This window comes from Hyaena hyaena, unplaced genomic scaffold (assembly GCF_003009895.1).
Source record: "Hyaena hyaena isolate Hyena2069 unplaced genomic scaffold, ASM300989v1 scaffold_288, whole genome shotgun sequence".
Lineage (NCBI taxonomy): Eukaryota > Metazoa > Chordata > Mammalia > Carnivora > Hyaenidae > Hyaena > Hyaena hyaena.
Window position 1 is genome coordinate 356,992 of NW_024080922.1, and position 21,782 is coordinate 378,773.

At 44.9% G+C, this 21,782-nt stretch overlaps 1 protein-coding gene across 5 annotated transcripts in view; it reads right to left on the reverse strand.

Annotated features, from left to right (window-relative positions):
• Positions 1–862: 862 nt before the first annotated feature.
• Positions 863–21,782, reverse strand: part of LGALS8 (galectin 8) — a 33,669-nt gene continuing 12,749 nt past the window's right edge. For 2 of the 5 annotated variants that reach the window (XM_039247149.1, XM_039247151.1), the window contains 10 exons: positions 18,296–18,446; positions 10,262–10,350; positions 9,370–9,580; positions 7,908–8,027; positions 7,222–7,278; positions 6,474–6,500; positions 6,237–6,347; positions 5,717–5,805; positions 4,824–4,989; positions 863–2,129 (listed from right to left, as the gene is read on the reverse strand). In XM_039247149.1, coding sequence (XP_039103080.1) covers positions 1,980–2,129; positions 4,824–4,989; positions 5,717–5,805; positions 6,237–6,347; positions 6,474–6,500; positions 7,222–7,278; positions 7,908–8,027; positions 9,370–9,580; positions 10,262–10,350; positions 18,296–18,340 — 1,065 coding nt within the window. In that variant the 5' untranslated portion in view covers positions 18,341–18,446 and the 3' untranslated portion in view covers positions 863–1,979. The remainder of the gene's footprint in view (positions 2,130–4,823; positions 4,990–5,716; positions 5,806–6,236; positions 6,348–6,473; positions 6,501–7,221; positions 7,279–7,907; positions 8,028–9,369; positions 9,581–10,261; positions 10,351–18,295; positions 18,447–21,782) is intronic. The other 3 variants (XM_039247152.1, XM_039247153.1, XM_039247154.1) reach the window with 3 other exon arrangements.

Consider the following 21,782-nt stretch of genomic DNA (forward strand, 5'->3'; position numbering starts at 1 on the left):
AAATAAAATAAATAAAATGCCTTCAATAACGGCAGATTTAATTTATGCCTTAAAAAAATTCAAAGCATCTAAGAACTGTCCCGTAGACCGTTTAGAAATGTTTGAAAGCCTTTGTTCTAATTTAGTGCAGAAATCTCATGCAGAATCCTGACAAAGAAGCAAAAGGCTGGATTGCAGCTGTAGAGCTATAGCTTGCTAGCAATGTGTACTCCCCTTTAAGAAATCACTTGATAAGATTTCATTGGTGAATGCTAATAGCTTCTTTTCAAAACGTTATCTTAATATTTTGTATTTTCTGTCAAAGAATCGGTCTTATGTCTTAGTAATAACTCCATGTACAAAACAAGTGAAAATCAAGTATGTTTAAGAATTAGAGGAAACGACGACATATGTGGGCCTTTTTCCTGAGTGGCCTGTAGTCTCTGTCTCAGTTACACCCTCTGGTCTTTATGAAGGAAAAGAGAAAACAAACCCTGGGAGACTCCTTATTGGGACCCCATCCTCCCCCCATGAGCTTGGCAGGATGTAGCATGATACGTTAACATGAAGCGAAAAGAACTACGTGCCAGAATCTTCTACGTGGAGTACATTTAAAAAACCAGGTTGGTAGTAGTATTGTTTTCAGTATATGGGTACAGATAAAATCTAACCAAAATATGTAATGAAAATATTCCTAAATCCTGGTAGCATATTCAGCACAGCAATTTTCATGATAATATGATCAAACTGATTGAGCTTTTTTACCTCCCCCATCCCGAGCCTTTGAAATTTCCCATGACAAGATCTGACCTGTAAGAATTCTACAAAGAACTTCTGCCAACTCGCTTCAAAGAATAATAAAAAATTTACAGAAATGCAACAGTTTAACTTGCTGATACAGGTTTGATTTTAATCACTTAAAGTATAACAATGTTTTGATCTCGCTCCTTAATGACGAGGGACTAATCTTTAGAAGAGCAGAGAGGTGAAGTCTGTTTGCATGCAGACAAGCAACAGTTTTATACCACCACTCTCTACTTCATTGGTCTCGGTGTATTTTATTTTCTGATGGTGCCTATTTTATGAACAGTCATTAAATCTAATCTTGACAGTTGCATTGTTACACCCATAAACGTTTTACAAATTGCAATCATCTACCTTAAACTTTTTACTGCAGTGTGTGTAGACCTCTGACTCACCCTAATGCGAGTACTGTAAGCGTTTACTGGTACAGACATGAGTGGCCTTGAGATGGACATCAAGTTATTTTTCATGCCATTTGTTTTTGTTTCACCGTTATTTGACTTAATCTTTGTGCTGTGATTTCATAGTGTTAAGTATTCGGCAGTGCTTAGAGCTAGTAGAGCTAGATATTTATCATGTTAAAGGAAATTGCCAGATGTAAGGGCAACATCAATTCTTTCAGTTACGGGATAGGATCGAACTCTGGTTAGGAAAGCAGTCTCTGGAGTAGGAACAGTGTCTTGGAAATTAACGTCTAGGTGACTTAATAGCTGAGTAACTCTTTTCAGTCTCTGGTTACTTCACACAGTTAACGCCTATAGAACAATCGGTGGCACAGTAGCAGAGCACAGAAGATTCTGAGCTCAAGAGAACAGGGGCCAAAGCAGTATTATGTTCCATTGTATACATATATCCCCAGCCTCTGGTACAGTGCTGGCGGAAAATAAGTACTCGATGTGTGTTAGCTACTATATTACTAGATACTTGTTGAAGCTGAATCGCGTTTAAAAAGGAGACCAGGGTGGGGGAGAGAGCAGAAAGGCCTGAATAATGGCTGGAAGTTGCTCTTGCTTGAATTTCCTTACGCTGTGGCTACACAGAGCCACACTGCATGGCAAGACTGAACACCTAGGAGGACTTTGTTATGCAAGCTCATTTAAACAATATATATAAACAATATAATAATAGATGCACTTTAACGAGGCCAGTGTTACATAAGCCATTTTGTATTTCAGTTTTTGTAGCAAGCATGTCAGCTACCAACTTCTGACTTCCAGTAAGTGAATATCTCCATCGATTTCCAGCGTGTCGATATTGCTAAGCTCTTTAAATCTGTGCTTGTACTCCAGGCTGTGCACACCATTTATGGCAACCTTGAATTCTCTAACATCACAGTAAATTATCATCTGGAAGGAAAGTACACACAAAATTAGTGGCTCCCTGGGTTTAGAAAGTTCCCCCAGCCTGCTGCTAACTTCCCTTCTTATCAAGATTCTAACTACAGTGTATCCGGTAGTGGCACCTTCTGCCTTGTCCCACTTGGGGAAGGGACTGAGCATGCTTGCAGCCCAGGGCCTGCCTGCCTGCCTTCTGCTGCACCCTCTCCGGCCCCTGCTCCCAGCGAAGTGGGAAGCTGTCCCCTGACCCCCATGTCCGGGAACTGTAATGATGCAGGAACACTGCTGCCATCTTGACCCTCATAGGGGAGCTGACTGCAGTTAAGGGGCTAGAAACCAAGGGACCTGGATCATGACTTTTCAGCCTTAAACCCTAAGGTCTTAGGCAAATCCCACAACTGAGAATTTCCAAAGTTCTGGGCTCTCGCTGGGACTGCACAGCTGCGTGGCCACCAACCTCCACCCCAGCCCAGCGTGGTCTCCCATGTGTCTCTGTGCTCAGGACCCTGTGGATCTATGGAGCAACTGGCATTCTGGCAGAGTGACTTCACTTCCATGGCTGGTGTCCGCCTTCTGTGTGAGCCTTTCAGAGCTGTCTCTGCCTAGCACTCAAAGCTGTGAAAACCAAAAGAAACTACAATCCTTTTAAATCGCTTTTACACGTCAGCCTCATATTGTGATCCTACCGCCAGTCTGGCCAGCCCGCGTTCTCCAGCCACCCTAAGGAGACCAGTCTGGTGAGCCTGCACCTGACGCTTGGAGGGGCAGGGGCAGCAGCTCAGCCTTGGCCCCGCCCCCAGGGCCCACCCTGAGGCAGAGAAACAGGGTTATTTGTTCTGCTTTGACTGGTGATAAATGGCTGCTGGGGACAAGTCCTTGGATAAAAGAGCTAAGGGTCAGACTCTAGGTCTATGTAGAGAATTGAGGAAAATATCGTTAACTTGGAATTCTGTTATCCTCACAACGGTGGAAATCCCAGTTTCAACCAGGCAGAAGGGACCTTTGCTAAGGTACATTTAACAAAAAAATCTCAGGAGAACGCAAAATACAGCCTCACGCACACCCAGAAGGGAAAACAAGCTGGCATGAGAGGGGTATAGTGGGAAGATCCGTCAGTCCCCTGCATTGTATGACAGCAGGTGCAACACCCCTGTATTGCCAACAGAAAGGAAAGGCGTGCGGCCCGGAGAACGCATTGCCGCAGAACAGGCACCATACACCGCGTTCAAGAGATGGCGCCGCAAAGTCCTCACAGCTTTCTGATGTTATGGAACAGCTCAGAAGAACATGATGTGATTTAAAAAAAAACTCACAGATGAAATCACAAGACAATGAGATTTTTTAAAAGACTACTAGCTGGAACTGATGAATTTGAAACAACAGGGAACAGAAGATAACTGGTTAAAAGCAAAGTAGTGGCATAATGGCAACATCCAAGGATCTCAATAAAAACATACTAAAAAGGCAAGAGTTTGAAGCAGAGATGAAAAATAATCCAGCATGAGGGAATGGCTATTCCTGAGGTAGAAAACTAACCTAGAGAAAAAGATTTTAAAGAAATTAGTGTCCTTTTTCATTTTAATCCAGTAGCAAACATGGGGCCCAGATCAAAAAGCAAGTTAGTCACTGGTTTCCTGTCACCAACCACAAGGATCCACTTCCTTCTGGGGCAGTCACTTCTGTCTCCCTCCAGTGGGCCCCAGGTCCTCTCTTCTACCCGGACTCTTGCAAAGCCAACAAACCTACCCCCAGTGACTTGTTCAAATCATCTCCTCAATCTGCAAGGCCCACCTTTAACCTTACCCTACTGCATGCCTCTGACCTCCAAACCCGTATCCACAACTTCCAGGGAACCTCCTAGGACCAGCTCCCATCTGTAAACTCCACACACAGGAACTCAGGAAACACATTCATGTCTAGTTGCTGCCTTCTATGCAGCCTTCATGTTCCTGCTTGTAACAGCTGGTTTTGATGAGTGCTCAAGAACTCAACCTAATGGTCCAGAGCACGTGACCGTTTTAAAATGTAGAAGTGGGACCCTAAATGACCACGGGAGGTAGTGCATCACCTCAACCAGTGAGTGAACCTAACCAACCACCCAGCATCCACGTCAAGGAAACTACTGTCTGCTCAGCATCCAGAAACACCTTCGTAAAGTGTTTCTTTACGAAGAAGAAAATCTTCACACGTTTGGGGGATTCGTGACCGTATGTCTTGAAGTCACATGACACGAGGGGCCCTAAGAAAGTTACATGCCCTTCAAGTTCCAAAGTCTAAACATCTCTTTCCTCGAACACACACAAACAGGACAAATTCCATGGAAAAGCACTGCCACCTAAAGCTATCTGTAACTGAGATGACAGGTGGAGGAGAGCTCAGGCCGGTTTCTGGTTCCTGTGTGCTCATGTTCACGGGGGATTATCCTAACCGTGTTTCCCCGGTCCTGCGGCAAGGTGCCTGCTAAAATTCCTGTGAATAGGAGGCCACACAATAAAACTTCCAGTGCAAATAATGTGGTATTCTACTGGCTGGGCCATTCAGACTGGCTGTAATTTGAATGCCCCTTTATAATGCAGACAGTCTCGAAATAAACAAACACCACGTACTATGTCCACGTATTAAGCTAGGACTTGACATAAGCTGACCACTTCTCCCACCTCTCCTCCCAGGATTCTTTTTCCCCGTCCCAGAATGGTATCTTACCTCAAAGTACATCCCAGGACTAAATGGGAAACAGGTAATATTTCTCTCTTCTTCTCCCCAGGACTCCTGAAGAAAAGAATTTCTTACAAATGCTTTAATATTCAGGCGTGGGTTCAAGTGGAGAGCAATATCCTTGGATTTTCCTGATATTAGGTCAACATTAAAGCTTTTGAGAGAATAGAAAAAAAAACGATTAACCAAGTAGAAGTGCCGTTTCTGCCATTTTAAGAATCAGAATTGAACTCTGATCACAGTTACACAAAGCACACGCACAGGGACACAGGAATGCAGATGAAGGTAAAATTTTAAATTCAGTTAGCACTCCACTGATGTAAATACATTCTTTGCAAGATAAAACTATAAAAACTCTGACAGTTTTCTAGCCTCAGTGTTGAGGCCACAGATCTGGCTGGGAAGCAGCCGAAGTAAACCACATGCCTGTTACTTCAGGCTGCGGGGGGAGGGGACTCGCAAGTGTTCTGTTCCTACAAATGTACTACTTTCTAGGAAGTCACTCATTTCCAACTTTCAGAAGTCTGAACATCTCTAGGAAAGGTGGTTAAGTCACATGACATGAGGGGCCCTAACCAAAGTTGCCTGACCTCGCAGCTGCCCTGGAGTTCTACAGGGTTGGGTGGTGCCTTGTGGGCAAAAATGCCACCCTCTCGTCTGGCCACAAAAAGCCTAGGTCAGAGCACCGGTTCTGTCCCAAACGGCCACAGGCACTCCGGTTAGCCGTGTGACTTCAAAGCTCTTGCTCTGATGGTCTCCCCTTTCAGGTGAGGACTGGGACACGCACGGCTCCTCCATCTCACAAGACTGTTCAGGGTCTAAGGCAACGAGAGACACACACGCAACGTATTCGCGCTATTACTGCCAACAACGGTACTGACCCTTTGGCATTTGTATTCACTTCTCCTTTAATGACGACAGTTCGTCCAGGGCCCATTGAGGAGTTCAGCCTCGCAACGAATGGCAGAGTCTGTAAAGAAACCACGGTCAGCACCAGGAAGCTGCAGAAAGGGGTCTTGTGGGACAACTCTCCAAAGACACTTTTTATGTTTAAAGACCATGACCTTGTAAAGCCCCAGTGGCCGGCACTGCCTGGCTCACGGCAGGGCCTCACTAAGAACAGTTCACACGATGAAGTGACTAAATGGAACGTGGGACCTGCCTGCGCTGGGGTCTGAAGCAGGGCCGCACGTCCTGCCTGGGGGGAGGTGGCCGAGACGGGAGGCACTAAGGAAACACCCTAATGGCTCAAAGACTCTGCCTGGCCAACTTTTCTCTGTCCAGGATCAGCACAGAAATGCAGACTGGCTCTTGTGGGCTTCTACTGAGGGTGGAGGTTACATACACCAGCTAATTAAAACTTATTTTGTTATACAGAATAAAATTTTTGGCTCTTCAAACCTTTGACAAACAGGTGGCGCAAGTCAAACTGTGATTGGCAGTCGAACCTTTGCTCTTGGTGTAGACAGTTCTGGGTTCGATTTTAGAAATGTCTCCTTCTCTATTACTAGGCTGTTGGGGAAATAGTTCTGCAGTAAGGTATGGAAAAAATGAAGCTGGCTTCCAAGATTTAAACTATTCATTTCCTGGGCGATTTTATAAAACATCCCATGTTATAAACTAGACAAAAATACTTACAAACTGTGATGTGCCAGACTTCTGTACCTATTGGAAGAGAAAGTCAAAATGGAGACATTTGAAAGGGAAAACTTTTATTTTATAACAAGAGCAGTCAGATCTTACTGGCTGAAATGGCCAGAGCCCAGGGTGGTGGCGCCCGCTCAGCCCTGGAAGTGACTCCCAGTGGCCTACGCTTTCTGATGGGTATGTACCGGTCATGAAGGGCGCTCAGGCTGGGAGCACGGTCTGATAGTCCTGTAGTCCTAGGACCGCACATGAATTTCACACACATGTTACTTGTTCTTTCCAAGGGGCTCCAAAAATGCTATTATATTCTATGAGGTCACATGCTCTGATATCATTAAGATGTAACTTTTTCCATTAATAACAAAGACTGTACAGTGTAGACTGTACTTATTCCTACAGAGAAGATACACGTTCATTTCCCAGTGCAGTGACTGTTCAATATTTATAAATACTGCGTGACAGTTTACTCAACAGTGAGTGAGGTTTTTTTACGTAAGAACGGTGGGGACAGTGGCCACAAACCCTGATAGCCCAAGCCTCTGCAAAACTTCCACTCCCTGGTCCCACAGAAGTTGATGCCCTAGTTTTCAAATGATTACTTCCACCCCCTCTGGATATTAAAAACAATTTTTCACATTAAAAACATAACTTAAAAATTCAGCCTGCTTGCTGCCCGATTTACTTGGCAACTCAAAGAACATTTTTAAACTGGTGGTTATTTAAAAGATTGAATATTTACATTTTCTTTACTTATCTCTGTCAGTTCCAAAGTTGACGGCTGGGTACTTCTTAAATCCTGAAGATAAGATTAATTTTTAATATCCATCAGAATTTTAAATATAGCCTCCCTGACATCTCAAAGAGAATTACAGATAGTGTTAAACGTAAACATATGCTTGAAAATCGTGATCCAAAAACGCACTTTACATTAGGGTCCTCTCCCCCCGTATCAGATGGGCAGACATCAAAGAGACCAAAAACAAGTGTCAGGAAGAATGTGACACATGGGTGCACTGCACACTGCTCGACTCCTGAAGGGCAAGCTCGTGCTATCGGTCATGACTCAAAATGCAAATACTCTCTCAAAACATTCCACTTCTAGGAAGCGATCTCAGGAGGAATCCTCCACTGTACTCCTGTGTCGGGCAACGAGCCCCTGTTCCAAAGGGTTTTGTTCTGTAATTACTGTTGGGGTTTTTTTGTGTGTGGTCGTTAGAACCATACTAGATTTAAGATCCTACAGAGTGCCAGCCAACAAATGGCCCGCTACTAGTCCGTAAGAGTTATTTCCAAGAAATTAATATACTGATGACAGAGACATTTATAGTATTTTTACCTTCATGGAAGATTTAATTAAAGATATTTCCTACCATTTCATCAGAAAACATCATCAAAGAAGACTCCAAGCTGTGGAAAAGTACTCACCGAGCTGAAGCTAAAACCAACCGAATGGATATTCACTTTGCCATAAATGCCCAGAGTGTCTATCTTCCCTGGGCTAATCCTGTGGGCGTAGAGCAGGATATGTTTCCCATTTACAGCCACCTAAAGGGACACAGAACAGCCCACCACCCCCAGAAAAAAAAAGTTAATATATTAATGTATCCAAACTTAAATACCGTTTCCTTGGGTTTCATTTTATACCTTTGCCCACAGGTCTACATGTTAGGCGTCTGATCAAACTGTGACTGAAAGCATCCATAACACTAGTTATGTGGTTCTTAACTTCCTTTGGGGTCTGATCTGATTAGTCACCATGGACCCTCTCCCGCCACACAAATCAGGCATGAATATGTCACATGTGCGTGTGTACCTATGCATGTACACGAACATCGGGATTCAGATGCCGCCCCAGATGCGCTAGGCCTATGAAGGCAGCATAGCAGTCTGCCTGGCAGCTGCCCACGTGCGGTCCTTGAGGACCGCGGTCTAAGGAAGATGACCCTCTACGTGGCAGACGTTCAGTAAGTATTTGTTGAATCCTGAATGAAGGGACACGGGCAAGCTACTCACAGTATCTGCGATCCTGCTTACAGCAGGCCAAAGCTCACTCTGAACAAAGGGGTGCTGTTGTGAGGAAACCACACAACAGTGCCTGACAGCAGGGACCCACTCCCTGTCCCTCCCTCCCCAATAGGGAAAGTTGGGAAAACACAAGCAGGATACAAAACGGTCTCAGACCTCAAGGAGCTTACCACCCCCTTGGCACATAAATAAGCCCAGGAAAATGCACAACGGCACAGGAACGAGTTTGAGAGAAGGAATACAGATACAAGTGCCCAGGACGCCGGGGAGGGAGGGACGAGTAGAGTCCACGCCCGAGACGGGAGATCTTCACGCTAAGCTGTGCGAATTCGCGGGCGGGTGCATCCCAAGCTCCAGGGCCTCCCTGTACGTCACATGCAGGCACTATATGCTCTAGGTCTAGACTGCTCACTGAAGCCAGTGGTAGGATTTCTAAGAACTCTGGACCTACAACCTCATAATCCTAAAGAACTTGTGGCAGGATTCCCCATCCGTTAGTTTCAGATTCCCACCACCACCACCCCCGCCCCGCCCCCAAGCCCAGGTGACTGTGACCACAGTTGACTATCACAATTTATACAGCTCTGTGCCAATTCAGAAGCAAGCTCGGCTGTGCAGCCGAAATGCCATACACAAAAAGGTCTGGAGGCCCTGGTCCCCCAATTCCGGATGCCACACGAGGGGCAGACGGAAGCTGCACCCACCTCACATTTAGGTACCCACCTGGCCCCTACTTTAGGGTGAGACGATGAGGCCACTCTCTGGACTTAAATAATGTGAGGATGGACTCGCCAACATGCAAAGCTGCCCTGGGTGCTGCTTCTCACCCATGAGGATGCCACCTTCATTCTCCCAAACCCACCTGGAATTTGTCTTTCAACACCATAATCACAATTTCGAAAGATTTTTCTTTTTTGAAAGGCATGTCGTAGGTGATCTCTTCCCATCCCCACTTTTCATTTTTCAGAGTATTGCAGACAATGCAGTCAGACCACTTGAAGCGTGGATTGAAATGAAAGGCCACGTCGGCGCGGGGCTTCACGCTGCTGCCGCACTGCAGGTCCACTTGGAATCTGCAGGAGTTGAGGAGGGAGGGTCGCGGACACCCAGGGGCGGGGCCGGGCTGCAGGCAGAGGCCTGGCGAGCCCAGTGACCTGAGACTGAACCCCGTGCACCCACCCAGCTACCCAAAACGTGGATGTGAGGGCTGGGTTTCTAGCTGCCGCAAGCCAGGAGAAACAGGACCTCGCCTTGAGGACGGCAGAACAGTGATCCCGAAGCCTGCTTCTCTAGCCTATGGAGTTGCCTAGAAATGTCTGGGCTTTTCTCCTTCAGACTGCACTTTCATTTATTTAAACCACTGTCATCCGGGCATCAGCCACAGAGAGCTGGCCCAGCCATGGCACCGCCTAGTCCACAATGTGTGCCCAAAGCAAGCATCACACAAAGCCCCACCCCCGAGATCGATCTTCAGAGATGCTGCTGGGGGTGTTAGACTGTAACCAGACCTCGTCCCTGGCCTCCGACCACAATTCCTGTCATATCTAATCATATTCCAATCAGACTTTGAACAATAAAATAACCAAACTTTTTCGCTTTCAGTCATTCTTTCCAGTCTCCTCAGCACCTTGGCCAGGGCTGCTGACGGAAGCAAAACCAAGCCTCAGAGGGTCAAAACGGTCTCCCCCGCATCAGCTTCTGCGGTTGTTCCAGTCACAAAGACAGTTTAGTCACCTTATCTAACACATGATTACCTGTCCGAATCACAAGGGACATGCCCCCGGATCACAATCAGGGTTCCATGCTCCAGCTGCTCGGGAATCGTCCCGACATAGGGGATGACCTAGGAAAAAGGATTTTAACAAATGTATGTTTACATAAGCAAAACAGAAATACTACGTTTTGAAAGGATGCATAGTAATCTGCTCAGAATCCAGCATTTTCCAAATCACTGTTCAAACAGCTGAGAGAGTGACAGCATCTGTACACCTGAGTTCTTTGGAAAAAGACACAGCTAAAAATTCACAGAACGTTTTATTTGGCTGGGGGGAGGGGGGCTGTGAAATAAAACACTTAATAGGAAAATTATGATCATGGAAACAACAGCTTGCTGGAAGTCACATCCCCCTCCCCCTCCCTTTTCCCTAACATCCCACGGCTGATCTGCAGCAGGACCGAGCCCACGCCAGGCCCCAGGCCCACACTGATGGAGGCCATGGCACTCGCTGGCCGCTGGAAGAGAGGCACCAGATAAACCCCTCCCCTGTGCCCAGGACGGGCATGTCTAGTCCCTGCCAGGCTTCTAGACGGCAGCTCACCGGTGCTACTGGGCACCTGCGCTCTCTCCAGACGCAGCGCCCCCCAGCCTGGCCTGGTCCCAGCCACAGGCTTGGGCTCCAACACAGTATCCGGGTCTCCTCTTGCCCCCTCATCACCCTGACCCTGCCCTTTTAGTCTGGGACCCAACACACTATCAGGTCTTGTCAGTCCCCTTCCCCAGGGGTGACTCCACTGTGCTCCCCATCCACTGGCTGCACCGGCTGCATCACAACCCCACCCTCTTCTGCCAGGGAGCACCTGAGCAGAGCAGGCCAGACCCCATCATGCCTCTCGCTCAGCTCACCCGAGCTGTGACACAGATGCTAAAACCTCTCCAAGGTAGCTGGCTGCCAAGACCTAAGACCTAAAACACAAGAGGGCATATCCAAGCGGTTGTGGATTGGTCGCTCCGAGGCTGAAAATCTTGCCTCAAGCGCAGCCTTTTCCAGACTCCGTGGGCCATCTGACATAGCCCCTCTCTGAGGGTCCCTCGTGCACTTTATACTCCAACCAGACTGTGTGCTGCACGGGGTGGGCTTGGGTCAGGACCGGTCAGATGATCGGTGCTGATCCGGGGAGGACCGCGCTCCCAGCAGCCCAGTGCCGGGGTTCTGGCACCCTCACGTGCAGAGCCAGCAACGCGGGTCGTGGCCTTAACCGCCGAGAGATCATTGAAAACCAGGAGTCACCGAGGGCGGCGAGCATCTGGCATTGCGGCAGATGTGGGGAGCCAGGTGGGGGAGACGCACAGGGCCCATCACACCAGAGAACATGCCACAGAAGTGCAGAGCGTGGCTGCAGCGCACATCAAGTCATCGGATTTTTGTGTAGAGACTATGGAGAAGGAATTCCACACTGATCTTCGGCCACTGCGATTCCTAGAGCAGCAGGAGGCATCTTCCACAGCGAAGTCTCCTCATAAACTGAGAACCGTTTTGAATCCATATTCAAATTCTACTCATGCAGAATATTCAATAATGCAAAAATGGCAGGGATAGTATTCGTGAGAAAAGAGCCTACAAAACTATACACAGTTGGATCCCAACTAAGTTAATAATAAACATTAAAAAAAGAAATAAGCCAAAATGTTAACCATAGTTTTCTTCAGGGACGGGATTTTATTTTTCGTCATGTATTTTTGTATTTTGTATTTTCCAGATTGCTGTAATAACCGTTTATAGTTTTATGACCACAAGTTTTTATTGTATGGTTAATTTTAGGGTTGGAAAGAGCTTTCTGAGACCAATACTCTATTCCCATCACTGCTAAGAAGTTCTTTGCAACCCTTACTAAGTTGTTCCAGTCTGAGCAACAAGAGCCCTGAGCAGCTGAGTCGTCTGCTGTTTTCAGCATCTGGATGAACGTTTTCTGCTTGGGGGAGCACCCCGAGTCAAGTAACTCTCAAGGGACTTGGCCCACGCGACCCCAGTGCCCTGCAGCCCACGCACTGAACACAAAACTGTTTGCTCCTGTGAAAAGCCAGAAGAGCATTATTTTGTAGGCAGTGTCAAGCTCTGACGCTTCGCCAAAAATTTATGTAAAAAAAATTAAAATACAGCTATGGTCACACTGGACACAATACCATCAGCTGAAACCCCACTGATCAGGTTTAGTGTTTTCTCCCAAAACATCCTAGTTGACTCATACCACTTTGCCCTTTTTAGGATTACTTATTCAGTGTGTGCTCCACACAAGGTCTCTCTTATGTGGCTCCGGCTAGAAAGCAGCATGATGGCTCCGTCCACGAGGAGCTCCTAGGCCAGCTGGGAAGACGTCAGATGCCCGTAGAAGAAGTGGAGCAGAAACAGGACACTGTGGCTGTTCAGAATCAGTCTCCTTCCACGTCTGGAAAATCCTCTCTACCTGGTGAACAATCGACGTCCTCTAGACTGCAGTGAGCAACAAGGGTGTGTGACGAACCTCTGTCCCTCAGTAGCCCCAGCTCAGACTCGTTGGAGCCGGTGCCAAGAAGCCAGAATCAGGCAGTACTCGCTCTGCCCGCCACGGGCGGCGCTGCCAGTACCATCTGTGTCCAGTGGTGGCGCCAGAGGTCTCAGCGGGACCGGTTATGGCAGGGCTTCGGACGGTGTCTATGACAAGGACTTGCCGAGTCTCGTTCTTCAGACCTGCTAGAGATTCGGAGGACTACGCAGTATCATTTAATAAATCTTAACTTAACAGTTAATAAATTAACAATCTCTGCCTAGAGACTGGCTTTTATGCTCGCAACTACAACCTGCGACTAATTCAACAGCTTAAAACACGGGGCAGTAAGTTGCTGCCAAATCAGTGCTTCAGAAAAATGTATCAAGAATTCCGAGCTGCCCAGAGAACTTTATGGCAGAGATGTGATTTTTAATGTTTTATTTATTTTTGAGAAAAAGAGAGAGACAGCATGAGCAGGGGAGGGTCAGAGAGAGAGGGAGAGTCACAGAATGTGAAGACAGGCTCCAGGCTCTGAACTAGCTGTCAGCACAGAGCCCGATGTGGGGCTCGAACCCACGAACTGTGAGATCATGACCTGAGCCGAAGTCGGACGCTCAACCGACTGAGTCACTCAGGCGCCCGCGCAGAGATGTGATTTGAGCTGGGAGCTTAGAGAGGAGGAGAAAGTCAGTTCAGGTAGAAATGTCCATTTACAAAAGCAGAGAGGCAGGAAAAGATAAAGCATGTCTGGTAGAGAGTAAGCAGTAAGGGAGCAGTGCCAGACAGGGTCAGATTTTAGAGTGATACAATGAGGGGCACCTGCGTCGCTCAGTCAGTTAAGCGTTGGACTCTTCATTTCAGCTCAGGTCATGATCCCACAGTTCGTGAGTCTGAGCCCCTGCATCAGGCTCTGTGCTGTTAGCTTGGGATCCTCTCCCCGCTCCTCTCTGCCCCTCTCGTTTGTGCACACTCTAATCACACACACAAAAATTTTTTAAGTATGTTAAAAACAAAAAGGATGATATAATGAAAATGGGGTTTGGGAACAACAGTCCAGTGGGGTAAAATATGCAGGAGAGCAAGGGATTATCTGGGAGACTGGCTCCTTGCAGGAAGACTGGCATAAGGAGATAGGAATATAATCCAGGCTAATGGCAGCAGACCCTGGGGGCAGGGAGAAGAAGAGGCAGGTACAAGAACTATTTCAAAGGAAACCATCTATGCCAGGCCACCAACTAAAATGGTGAAATTGGGGAGGAAACAGATTCAGAAGGAAGACGAGGTTAGTTTTAAACACTTCCCGTGAGACGGTGGGCAGGACATCTAAGAGCTCATATAACCGAAAGGAGTAGGAGATTCAGCACCGCACGTTAAGTGAACAGCCAGAACTCATGCTCTAAAGTCAGAGCAGAAATGATTATTAAAGATATCAAGGTAGATGAACTGAGAGGAAGGAAAAGTCAGGGGCAAAGCCTCGATGGGTTTGTAAAGCAAGAGTGTGCAGAAAAGGGAACAAAGCAGACCTGACTGCTGTCCTTGAAAGGTGGCCTCTTTACGAGACTGGCCCTTGGCTGGTGTCTAGGAACTTGGATTTGGGGACAGTACCCACCACCCACACAGAAAAGGGAAGTCTCCTGTATGCAAATTTTGTGCAAACAATACAGTTTATGCTAAAAACCAGCTCTCCTCCAGGAGTCTGGAATTTTGGCACGTGCCAGGCAGAAGCAGTCTGCGAGACTGGCCCCAGATACAATCTCCTGGCAGTGAGTCTCTGATGAGCTTCCCCTGTAGGCAACGTTTCACATGCACTGTGACAGCTGGTTGCTGGGGATTTAAGTACATCTTGGGTGACTCCACTGAGGACCCGTGGAACCTTGCGCCTGGTCCCCCTTGGACTTCGCCCAAGGTGCCTTTCCCTTTGTGATTCTGCTATCACTTCACTGTAATAAATCACAGCCTTGAGTATGACCGTGCTGTTGAATCATCACAATTGGGTGTGTGTCAGAGACCTTGATGCAGATGATGAGAAGAGAAAGGAAAGAATGATCAGTCAGGGCTGAACAGTCATATCAAGGAAGTCATTTCAATATGGGAAGACTGTCAATATCTTTAACATGGAAAAATAAGAAAGATTTTAAAAAGATAATGAAATGGATATCATACCCTTTGGCCCAGTGATTCCACTTTTACAGATTTATCCTATAACATACCGGCACGCATGCTTAAAGATGCATATGGCTATGTACATCATAGCACTGGATACAATCACAAAAGGAACTTTTGGTTTTAATGGAAACTGGCTAAAGAAGTTACAGTATATCCATGCTGATGGACCAATTTATGTGGCCATAAAGATAGGCAAGGAAGCTATAAGTGTGCTGGTATCTCCAAAATGTATCAAATGGAAAAAAGCTGCATATACAACAGTTTATATACAGGCATACCTCGGAGATACTGGATGTTCAGTTTCTAGGCTGCTTCAATAAAGTGAACACTGCAATAAAGCTATTCAGATAAATTTTGTGGTTTCTCAGTGCATAAAAGAGTTGTTTGGGGGTGTCTAGGTGGCTCAGTCAGTGAAGCATCTGACTCTCTATTTTGGCTCAGGTCATGATCTTCCAGTTCATGGTTTCAAGCCCCACGTCGGGCTCTGAGCTGACCGCATGGAGCCTGCTTGGGATTCTCTCTCTCATCACCCTGCCCCTCCCCTGTTTGCATGTGCTCTCTCTAAGTAAATAAACTTAAAAAAAAAAAAGTTATGGTTACATTATACTGCAGTCTATTAAGTGTACAATAGCACTGTTATCTTCAAAAAAGTGCATTCCTTAATTTAAAAATATTGCATAAAAAAAAGCAAACCATCACCTGAGCTTTCAGCAAGTTGTAATCACTGATCACCATAATAAAAAAATTAAAAAAATTTGAAATACTGCCAGAATTTCCAAACTGTGACATAAGACATGAGGAGAGCAAAAGAGAGCAAATGCTGTTGGAAAAGCAAGGCTGCCATGAGCCCTCGCTCTGGGAGAAGCATTCGGTAAAACAAGGGATCCTGTTGTACGACACATGTGTAAAGAAACAGGATCTACGAAGTGAAACACACAACACGCACACTCAGACATTCACGTGTGTTCTCAGGAAGGATCTACAAAACCTAGTGAATATGACTGCCTTTGGGGTGGGGGGACTGAGCACAGGGCAGAGGGCAATTTTATGTGTTAGTGAAACCCTCAAATACTGTATGAATTTTTACAAAGGATTTATACAAACTCTCTTCAGATTTGAAAAACAATGATAATAAAGGAAAACCCACTGAGGTTTGACTCAAATGAAATGAAATTCTGAATGCAGATTCTCTTCAAACTATGCGGGGCTTGGCAGCACAGAACAGCAGAAGTTAAACCGCAGGAAGACATGGACAGAAATGGAAACCCACAAGAGGGGCGCTGATTTGGGGAGGAAGACATGACTTTGGCTTTGAACTCCTGAATCTGAGAGCGGTAGACTCAGGTAAAAGGCTGGAAAGGCTTATACACCATGTACACACTCAAAAGGTCTGACACCGATCAGGAAAGATACCAAGAGAAAGTGAGAGACACGACTAGTGAAGACATGAAAGAAATTAAGAAAGAGTTAAAAAAAAAAATCAGAGGGCAGATGGGAACATCAAGTCAGCAGAAACAGACACTGATGCTCTCGGGACTGGGACTAGCAAGGGAAGAACAAGAGAACAAAAGCTGGGAGGGACCTCGGAGGTTAAAACAGATTTTATTTTTTTGTTTTTTAAGACTAAATGGTAAGGAACAAAGGAGAAGAAAATGTGGAAGCGAGCTTCCTAAGCAGAATGGAACGGTGAGCATTTCAGCACCAGGAAGAACGGACGGTTAAAAATGGCTTATTAACTCACAACAGCCAATCTGACCGTTGCTAAAGTAACTTCGATGTTAAGGCAATCAACTGGGACTAAGTCTACAAGCTAGACTTAGAAAACACTACTGTCTTGCGTTATGGTTGTTTTGTTAGTGATCAGTCTAAACACCGAAGAGTTGGAGCCTAGTGTGCGTGCTCAGCGCTGGAAGTATTTAATAAGTGAAATTTAAAGACAGAGCACAATGTCATTCTTGCTATCAAGTTCCATCTTTCTACCTCTATCCTTTCCTACCTGTGAAAACAGATTATAAAACAAAAAAAGCTATTTGCCAGAATTATTTGCTTTGGAGCACTCTGTCACCATGAACTATGCTCAGAACAGCAGCAAGGCCTTCTGGGAGCCCGGGCTGCATTTCCTGCCACGCGGCAGCACCACTCCCCCAGGCCCTTCCTCAGGAAATGAATGTCAGCCTGATTTTGTTTCAATCCTAGAGAGGAGTGTGCTACACCCAGAAATTCAGGAGTTGTCAGTGTGCGCGCAATCAAGATGTGGAGGAATTTTAACCTACAAAACTGCTTTCTGAGTAACATTCAAACAAGGCCTCCTTGCCTGAAGGGCAGAGCTGAAGAGTGTAACCTCCTCCTGAAGCCAACACTGTGTTTCAGGCACCTTTACAGGCAGGCCTTTTTTTTTTTTTTTTTTTAATCTTGCAGAAACTCAGTCTACAACCTTGAGATGTTTTTAACTCTGAGATACAGAGAAGCATTTTAAACGTCTCACTGACTTCAAATTCAGTAAGTCTTCCTTTTTAAACCAGTACCTACTGAAGGCTATTTCTTCTAAAACTGAGTTTTGCTTGACGTGGTGATTGTACCTCATTCTGGGCAATGACATCAAAGCTTAGGTTTAAAAAAAGAGTCACGCCTACAAAGTAACTAACAAGAAAATGAGCCTGGCTCGGGGCTATGCTTCAAGGGACCTCTGCAAGCCTTCCGGAGAAGGAGGCTATAGAGAAAAGGCAGCAAGTCTGTCTTAGACCTGAATTCAGCCTTGTGTACGTGCAAACCAGACATTTTTCAAGATTCTTAATCAGCACATAAAACTAAAACCAGTTCTTCACTTCCCAGGACGTGCAATGAAAGATCCAGCACCTGCAGTCACTGGGGACCTTGAACCACCACAGGACCCTTAATTCTTCTCTTTCTCAATCTCGTCACTAGCTTTTGACCTTTTCCCAGCTCAAGTACGAAGCAGTATTTGAAAGGCAAGGGAAAAGCGGAGACATTCACTTCTCATAAACAGGGTCTAATTAAGAAAGAAAATTAAAACTTTGAGAGCAACGAATCCATTTTCCTTTGAAAAGTTGTGTCTTGTGATGATCTTCCCAGGACCAAAGTCGGCTTCCCTCCACCGTACCCCATGGTCTCCACTCAGAACACGTTCTCACCACCCTGTACGGTCTCCGTGATTTCGTCCTCCACTAGACCGAGCTCCGAGGGCGGCACCTGTTTTTCGGTCAGCGACCAGCACGGTCCCTATCACATAGTGGCTACTTCCCGTACGTTTGCTGAATCTGATGGTCTCCCCTCCCCGGCAGTGGATAATTACTATCCGACTGGGTCTGCTCTACATCCTGCCACAGATAAAAAGTGATTTCAGAGGATTCAGTTACCGGGTTATAGATGACATTCTGCAGGTTGTTTAAGGACAACATCATTCTTTTCCACCTTATTGTTGATTGAGGTCTCTAGTCTACGTATGATCTAAGGTTTTAAAGCAAGTTTCATTTAAAGACTTCCCAGATTGAAACGGAGGAACTTGCCCTGTGTAAAATCAAAACAGAAGGAAAGAAATATTAGCTAGCATCATTTTTCTTCATATCATAACTATCTCTAAGTTTAAGTTATAAATAAGTTTACTGATATTTACTAAATAACAGGTTGCTATTATAATCAAAGATCTGATCCCAATTCTTCCCTCGTGTACTTACACACCAAGTAATTTGGGATTATCAGCACAGGAAATGGTATAAAATATACAGTAGTAGAGGGGAGGGTTAAAAATGGTCATATGGCATGATACTCTACATCGAAAACCCAACAGACTCCACCAGAAGCCTACTAGAACTGATCCAAGAATTCAGCCAAGTTGCAGGGTACAAAATCAACGTACAGAAATCGGTTGCATTTTTATACACCAACAATGAAGCAACAGAAAGAGAAATCAAGAAACTGATCCCATTCACAATTGCACAAAAAACCATAAAATACCTCGGAATAAACCTAACCAAGGATACAAGAGATCTGTATGATGAAAACTATAGAAAACTTATGAAGGAAATTGAAGAAGACACAAAGAAATGGAAAAACCATGCTCATGGATAGGAAGAATAAATATAGTTAAGATGTCATTACTACCCAAAGCACTCTACACATTCAATGCAATTCCAATCAAAATTGCACCAGCACACTTCTCCAAACTAGAACAAACTATCCAAACATTTGTATGGAACCACAAAAGACCCCGAATAGCCAAAGTAATACTGAAAAATAAATCCAAAACGGGAGGTATCACCATCCCAGACCTTAGCCTCTACTACAAAGCTGTCATCATCAAGACAGTATGGTACTGGCACAAAAACAGACACACAGACCAATGGAACAGAATTGAGAGCTCAGAAGTGGACCCAAAAGTATACAGCCAACTAATCTTTGACAAAGCAGGAAAGAATATCCAATGGAAAAAAGACAGCCTTTTTAACAGATGGTGTTGGGAGAACTGGACAGCAACATGCAGAAGAATGAAACTAGATCATTTTCTCACACCATGCACAAAAATAAACTCAAAATGGATAAAGGGCCTGAACGTGAGACAGGAAACTATCAACACCCTAGAGGAGAAAGCAGGAAACAACCTCCTTGACCTCCACTGCAACAACTTCTTACTTGACACATCCCCAAAAGCAAGGGAATCAAGAGCAAAAATAAACGACTGGGACCTCATCAAGATTAAAAGCTTCTGCACAGCAAAGGAAACAACCCAGAAAACTAATAGGCAACCAACGGAATGGGAAAAGATAGTTGCAAATGACATATCAGATAAAGGGTTAATATCCAGAATCTATAAGGAACTCACCAAACTTCACACCCGAAAAACAAACAACCCAGTGATGAAATGGGCAGAAGATATGAAGAGACACTTCTCCAAAGAGGACATCCAGATGGCCAACAGACACATGAAACAATGCTCAGCATCCCTCCTCATCAGGGAAATACAAATCAAAACTACACTGAGATACCACCTCACGCCAGTCAGAGTGGCTAAAATGAGCAAATCAGAGAACTCTAGATGCTGGCGAGGATGTGGAGAAACGGGCACTCTCCTACACTGTTGGTGGGAATGTAAACTGGTACAGCCCCTCTGGAAAACAGTGTGGAGGTTCCTAAGGAAACTAACAATAGAACTCCCCTATGACCCAGCAATGGCACTGCTAGGAATTTACCCAAGGGATACAGAAATGCATAGGAGCACATGTACCCCAATGTTCATAGCAGCACTCTCCACAATAGCTAAAACATGGAAAGAGCCTAAGTGTCCATCAACAGACGAATGGATCAAGAAGATGTGGTTTATCTATACCACGGAATACTACATGGCAATGAGAAACAATGAAATCTGGCCATGTGTAGCAACATGGATGGACCTTGAGGGTGTTATGCTGAGCAAAATAAGTCAGGCAGAGAAGGACAAATATCATGTTTGCACGTATAGGAGGATTAGGAGGAACTTGATGGAGGAACAAGGGGGAGAAGAAGGGGGGGAAATGGTGGGGGAAAGGGAAGAGGCAAACCGTGAGAGACTCTTGAATGCTGACAAAAACTGAGGACTGATGGATGTGGGGGGAGGAGGGATGGGCATGGAGGAGGGCACTTGTGAGGATGAGCACTGAGTGTTATGTGGAAACTAATTTGACAATAAACTATTTGTAAAAAATAAAAAAAATTAAATTTAAAAAACTACTCTATCAAATTGCATTCAGCAATATACAAAAAAGATAATAAAATTCACTCAATAAAACAATCAAAAAATAAATAAATAAATAAATAAATAAATAAATAAATAAAAATGGTCATATGGGAAGATCCTAAGCTCATCCCCTCCCATGGACATGGCGACTCTACAATTACACATGGACTACCTTCCTCTTGAAGGGAACCTGGGAACTGGATGAACAGAGCCTCCGCAAGAGGAGACAGAGATACAGCCTCACTAATGGAAAAACCACACCCCAGGCAATGGTATTCCACAGTCCAGACAGATCTCAAAGGTATGGAAATTTTCCCAGAGAAGTGAGAGATTCAAGCTTACATCAGGCACCCCAACCTTTGTGTCCTGCACTGATGACCGGACCCCCAAAACAGTTGGCTTTCAGAACAAAATCAACAGAAGGAAGGAAACAATAAAAATTAGAGCAGATATAAATGACATAGAAACTACAAAAATACAAACGAACAGATGAGTGAAACCAGGAGCTGGTTCTTTGACAAGATCAATAAAATTGATAAACCTTTACCCAGACTCATTACATACATACATACATACATACATACATAAAATTAAAAAATCATAAAGAGGAGAAAGAACCAACACCAAAGAAATACAAAGTACTGTGAGAGAATATTATGAAAAACTAAATGCCAATGTATCAGACAACCTAGAAGAAATGGATAAATTTCTAGAAACATATAACCTACCAAAGTTGAAGCAGGAAGAAACAGAAATTTTGAATAGACTGATAATTAGCAATGAAACTGAATCTAAAAATTAAAAATGCCCAATAAACAGAAGTCCAGGACCAAATGGCTTCACAGGAAAATTCTAGCAAACATTTAAAGAAGCGTTACTACCTATTCTCAAACTATTCCAAAAAAGAGAAAAGGAAGAAAAACTTCCAAATTCAATCTATTAGGTCAGCATTATTCTGATACCAAAACCAGATAAAGATACCACAAGAGAACTTTAAGTCATTATCTCTGATGAACACAGATGCAAAAATCTTCAATAAAATATTAGCATATCAAATCCAACAATATACTGAAAAAAATCAAAGAGGAAAATTAAAAATTATATGGACACAAATGAAAATGAAAACACAACAC